General features: G+C 38.9%; 1 protein-coding gene across 1 annotated transcript in view; it reads left to right on the forward strand.

Annotated features, from left to right (window-relative positions):
- The window catches only part of IMPG1 (interphotoreceptor matrix proteoglycan 1), a 131,706-nt gene extending 126,385 nt beyond the window's left edge, over positions 1–5,321 (forward strand). Inside the window, exons 16-17 of the mRNA XM_047103019.1 lie at positions 3,802–3,874; positions 5,244–5,321. Coding sequence (XP_046958975.1) covers positions 3,802–3,874; positions 5,244–5,321 — 151 coding nt within the window. The remainder of the gene's footprint in view (positions 1–3,801; positions 3,875–5,243) is intronic.
- The last annotated feature ends 1,123 nt before the right edge of the window (positions 5,322–6,444 follow it).

Here is a 6,444-nt window from a genome sequence, read left to right on the forward strand (position 1 = left end):
AGAAAAAAATAAAATTACTTTTTACACAGATCAATTCTATATCAAAGATTCAAATCTAAAATCAAACTATGAAAATTGAGGAAAACTATCTTTAAAACCATTTCTAATAATCCTGGGCTTAAAAAAAAAAAAAAAACCTTCCCTAATTAAGATACCAATCCCAGATGACATTAAGAAGAGGATTTCTACAGGAAAAAAGTCACCACAAATGAAATTAACATATTAAGAAGGTGGGAGAAAAATATTTACAACCTATTTTATATCTTAAAAACTCATATAAGAAATCCAGATGACCAAGAAAACGTAGGAAAAGATGCTCACTCTCACTAGAATCAGGGAAATCCAAAAACAATAGAGATAGCATCTGTGAGTTTGTGAGTTTGGTAAAAATAAATAAATAAATAAATAAATAAATAAATAATATCCAGTATGGGTAACGTCAGGGAAAATGAGTTCTTTTTTTTTTTATGTTTATTTTATTTTTGAGAGAAAGAGAGAGAGACAGAGTGTGAGCAGGGGAGGGGCAGAGAGAGAGAGACACACAGAATCTGAAGCAGGCTCCAGTCTCTGAGATCTCAGCACAGAGTCCGATGCGGGTCTCCAACCCACGAACCATGAGATCATGACCTGAGCGGAAATCATCAGTCAGGTGCTTAACCGACTGAGCCACCCAGGCACCCCCAGGGAAAATGAGTTTATCAAGCGTTGCTGGTGGATGTATAAATTAGAAAAACCTTTTATCAATAAATATTTGTTAGTACCCATAAAAGTTTTCATTTGATTCAGATACTCTACTTTTAGACAATTATTCCTACAAAAATAACTGCATTTGTGCACTAAGATGTGTTTATAGAAATGTTTGCAGCATCATTGCTTTGAATCATGCCCATCTATGGAGAAAGAGTTAAATTATGCATAGTGTGTCAGTCACTAAGGAACACAGCAGTTAGAAAGCAATGATATAGCTCTACTGGAGCCGCCATAGGGAAAAAAAAAAAAAAAGACATTTGATTAAATGAGAAAAGTAAATTGCAGAATAATAGACCTTGTTTATGTAATAACCTAATAATTAAACTATGTACTTATAAGTATAGTAGGTTCAACTGTGTGGCATTACCATTCTGTCAGTTAACAAATCATCAAATATTGGCAATTTTGTATGGTTCAAAGATGTAAGGAAAAGCATAGCGCGTATGTGGAATGACAGATGCACTCAGCTACTATTCCAGTTAACAGTGGAAAGAAGAACTGCTCAGTGTTATTTTTTTTTCTTAATGTTTATTTTTGAGAGAGAGACAGAAAGCATGAGCAGAGGAGGAACAGAGAGAGCAGGAGACACAGAATCCAAAGCAGGCTTCAGGCTCTGAGCGGTCAGCACAGAGCCTGATGCTGGGCTTGTGACAGCTCAGAGCCCAATGTGGATCTTGAACTCACGGACCGCGAGATCATGACCTGACCCGAAGTCAGACGCTTAAGCGACTGGGCCACCCAGATGCCTCAAGAATTGCTCGGTGTTAAATGCTAAACTCAGATCTCCTCAGCATGAGGACAATTCCCATTGCCCTCGTGCACTGCCTCAGACAGCGTGGAAGACCCCTGAGCATAGTGGTGCTGAGGGGCCCCCCTGCATCCTTGCCACCTCCTCCTGCTCCTCACAGGATGCCACCGTTTATGTGACTCTGACAGTTTACGTATATGAGGTTTACTTACATGACAGTTTAAGACCTTATCAACCACAGACAAAGACAGTGATGAAGTCTGGAGGCTTTGGAATTAAAATCCCAGCTCTACCCCAACTAGTTGTGACCTTGGGCAACCTTAAACCTCAAATGTCTCATTCAGATAAGGGGGATACTCAGAATACATCCACTGGTTCAGGTGAGGGATAAATTAGACACTCTTCGGGGTGAATGACCCTGCCTCTAGCATGGTTGGAGCTGGTTGATGATCATCCACAAAGGGCAGCCCCCCAAACACAACCTGAGATTCCCTGTCTGGAATGCAAGCCCAAACGCAGAAACACTTCGGTGGAGGACATGAAAGTGATGTAACACCGAAAGCAGCACCCTCTCAAGAATTGTAAACTCAGCTGCGATTTTGTTAGTCTACCTGAAAACGAAGGGAGAGATGGGAAAGTGTACTGAGGGTAAGGGCCTTGCTGAACAGATGAGTCCATTGAGTTACAACAAACATTTTCAGTTTGTTTTCTTTGTCATTCCACTGCCAAGCCTTCACTCATTGTATTTTCACCTTTATTCTTCCTTCTTTTCCTCCATTCAGTATTTATGACTGTACTCCATACGTTTTTCCTTTCTTTCAATTGTAGATGTTCTGTAGATAGATTCAGTTGTATGGAACTTGGCAAAAATTCTCCCAAGAATAAACAAAATTTTCATTTTCAAAGGTCTCTTTTTTAAAAGCTTAATGAGGGGCGCCTGGGTGGCGCAGTCGGTTAAGCGTCCGACTTCAGCCAGGTCACGATCTCGCGGTCCGTGAGTTCGAGCCCCGCGTCGGGCTCTGGGCTGATGGCTCGGAGCCTGGAGTCTGTTTCCGATTCTGTGTCTCCCTCTCTCTCTGCCCCTCCCCCGTTCATGCTCTGTCTCTCTCTGTCCCAAAAATAAATAAAAACGTTGAAAAAAAAAAAAAGCTTAATGAGTTTGACTTCCATTAATCAAAATTATTATTATATATATTCCAAAAATACAAATCTAGATCTAATAGTAAATAAATTATGACTTTTCCTCCTCAGATCTAAAACTTTTCACTTTGTCCTTCAGCTTAATGGGCCTAATTTAATAGGCTCCTAATACAGGAGCCAGATTAAGGAAATGATGATGCAAAGTGACATCTCTGAGGAGATTTTTATAATAAGGAAGTACTTGTCTTACTACAGTAAGATCCCAGATTTACTCACTTGCTACACCTCAGATGGGGGAGGGGTCCATTTTTCATCTCTTGTAGCTGTTCCTAACTCCCTTAGGAGCACTTTCTCCCCTGGATGGAGGAGTGGGGGTGAGGGGAGGAGCCAAGAGAGGGAGGAGTTAGAGTTTAATATAGTCCAATCCAATTTTTAAAACTTCATCTGATTAACAATTGAAGCAATCACTTTAGGCAACTCAGTTCCTTTGGAATATATAATCAGCCTTAAAAATCTTTTCCCTTCCTATCCTTTCTCCAAGATGGTATCTAGATGTATGGGGAGTGGGGGGGGGGGGGGAATGTGGAATTATATACATCAAATTACAAAGTAACTTTTGTTTTTTTTTTTTTTTTTTTTTAAATTTTTTTTTTTCAACGTTTATTTATTTTTTTTGGAACAGAGAGAGAGACAGAGCATGAACGGGGGAGGGGCAGAGAGAGAGGGAGACACAGAATCAGAAACAGGCTCCAGGCTCTGAGCCATCAGCCCAGAGCCCGAGTAACTTTTGTTTTTAAATTGTACAAACAAATGTCATTACACGTGGTTGTTGTTCAACAACCACGACTCACGACTGTAAAAATAACTCACAAAAGAAATAATTCCACTTTTTGCGAGATGAAGTTATCCCTCATCTTTCTCTCGAGCTCTGTTCAGGCCTTCCGAGACCGCTGCCCAAGAACGGTGAGCCAACTGGGAGGTGAGACTCAGGGGCAGAAGCAGAGAGCACACTTCTTCAACTCTCACTGGCGGCACCTGCAAAAATGGACGATCCATTTTCATTGTTGTCATCATTTTAAAGCGAAAATAGTAGCAAGTTGTAGTTGCTCTCAATGTTGATAAGCCCAGGAAATAAAATACCATATTTTTGCTTTCTTTTGTAGGTCACCAGGTCACTCTAAAAATCAACCATACAAAACTAGTGTTAAAAAATTCCAACGTCAGCAAAATAACAAGGTAAAGTAATACTTTTACATGTTGGTTTTACTGAATTTTTAAGAAAATTTAAACTATTTCTAGGTCTGACTCTTGTTTTAAAGAGAGATAAGAAAGAGCACTTTGCCTTTATTTGCCAGGCTTTTTAATTGAGTACGTAAGGGCAGGGGGTATTGTAAGAGGATTTGTTGGTGCAAGGAAGATAGAGACAGAGGGCTGGCATTATCTGAAATGTGTAGACAAAATAATAAAATAACAGAAAAACAAGCCAAGTGTTTTATTCACTTTTTCTTATAAAAATATACATGCCATTTATCAAATGCATTGCAACAGGTTGAAATTTTCATAATAACTCATATTCTTGGAACTGAATCATTTTATGCATATTCTTGTATCTTCTTTTGATTTCAAACAATGAGCGAAAGCAAAAATTTATGTAGAGAAATATATAGAAGACACATGATTTGTGAACAATGGGTAACTTCAAAGATTCCTATAATTTCATCCTCAAATATTCCTTCCAGTGTCCTAGGTATCCCTTTCAAAGTATTCATCCAACTTATTTGACTAAAATAATTCTGTTTTACAAAGGGAAATAACTTATCTCTAACCAGGTTAAATATAGAGATTAAAAAACATACCTTCTGAGAAAATACCTTGACAACTTTTATCCTAAAATTGCCTAGTTTCAAAAATTGTATCTAGTCTTTGATGTTTTGTAAAAGTGAGTGATAATCAGCCAGTTCCCACTCTACCCGAGATCTATACTGTTGGATGGAAACAAACACATCAAAGCTTGTACTTGAAACAAGTTATTACCATCAATATACAATCAAGGATGCTGAGGCAACCACACCAAATACTAATCATAATTCCGTGTAGCCAGGTGCACACGGGAATAATGTGTGCCGTATTTATTTCCTGAAACAAAGGAAATTGGAAAGACAGAAGAAGTTCAGTCTTGAGCCATAAAATGACAACGAAACACCATGTCTGCTATTAATAAAATGTCCAGGATGAAGCAAACACTAAGTAAATCCTAGAGTGCCAGGTAGATTTAAGGACCACATTTCAAATGAAGCAGCAGCATGGAATAATCATGTTTGCTGAGGTTGGAAGGGAAGGTGGTGACTTTAATTCACAAACTGCCCCCTCTGCTTTAAGAGATGCTTCAGCCTGAGAATCTAAATGGGTTTAAGAAGAGATGGAATACATTCCTACTAGGTTATAAAGTTAGGAATATTTTGGAGGGCATCCCCAAACCTTTCAAAGAAGATATCCTAAATGGCAAGCATACTCTTTCAAACACCAGCAGAGGCAATATTAGAATGAAATATTGATTTGACCTCAGATGGCATTTCGTAAGCTCTTGAAACTATTTCTCTTCCAGATAATCAGGAAAAGAGATTCTGAATTACTGGCTGAAGGATATGAAGAATTTAACTATCAAGATTGGGAAGGAAATTAAGAACTAAAAATATGCAGATTATAATTTAATCTGTCTCAAGAGAAATGGATTGCTTTCTCAAGGAAAATTGTGTCCACTCTGTGAAGATTCTGAAAACACAGGCAGGCATATTTACCGGTCATCCGAATCCAGGCATATAGTCAACACTGAGAAACAACACACACCATATTTCAAATAGGGAAGAATTGTGAACTTGATGACTGATACTTTCCGCATAAAAAAGATGCTTATTATCAAAGCGCAAAACACAATCACTGACCGATAGTCATGACAGCAAACCAGGTTTGCTTCCAGCTGCCCTCAAAACACCACTCACAGATCATTTACAAGTGCAACTTACCTATTGTTTTGGGGAGGCTGAACAATATATCAGGAAGCAAAGCTCTTCATGTGTTACAGTGCACGTGAAATACATGTATGCAAGGAGATGCAGTTCTCTCTGAAACACAGATGTATCCAGTATGTAAACAGTGGTGAGGGTATATATGCTCTGCACTTTAATGTCTGTAACGCACGCACACACACACACACACACACACACACACCTTCAGTTCTTCGGCACACTAGTTTTACAAGAAATTAGTGCTTGCACAGTAGATCGTTTTGTTGCCAATAATTTCTGAATTGTTCCTTTAATAGAAAAAGGAACTGGCATTCAGATATATATACTATGGGAAATCTAACTTTTCTTGTTACCACATAAAGCTATTTTTTTTTAACTTTATTTTTGAGAGGGACAGAGACAGCATGAGTGGAGGAGGGGCAGAGAGAGAGGGAGAGAGAGAATCCCTAACAGGTTCCATGCTGTCAGCACAGAGCCCAGTGTGGGGCCCGAACCCACAAAACCGTGAGATCATGAGCTGGGCCAAAACCAAGAGTCAGACGCTCAACCAACTGAGCCACCCAGGCACCCCCCGCATAAAGCTATTTTAAAGGAAGACACTATGTTGGGGGGAAAAATTACATTGTACTTTGTGACATAACCAATTCCTATTTTCCACCACAGAGAACTGTCTTCCTAAAATTTAATAATTCTATTGAATACTTCTTGACATTAACTTTGCTGTGTGCACAGGTAGATTGGCATCAAAGTAATCCAGTTTAGTCAGTTTTTAAATGTGCT

The sequence above is a fragment of the Lynx rufus genome, unplaced genomic scaffold (assembly GCF_022079265.1).
Source record: "Lynx rufus isolate CCGP_SWC_20201006 ecotype Redwood Valley unplaced genomic scaffold, mLynRuf1.p SCAF_6, whole genome shotgun sequence".
In the NCBI taxonomy this organism is placed as follows: domain Eukaryota; kingdom Metazoa; phylum Chordata; class Mammalia; order Carnivora; family Felidae; genus Lynx; species Lynx rufus.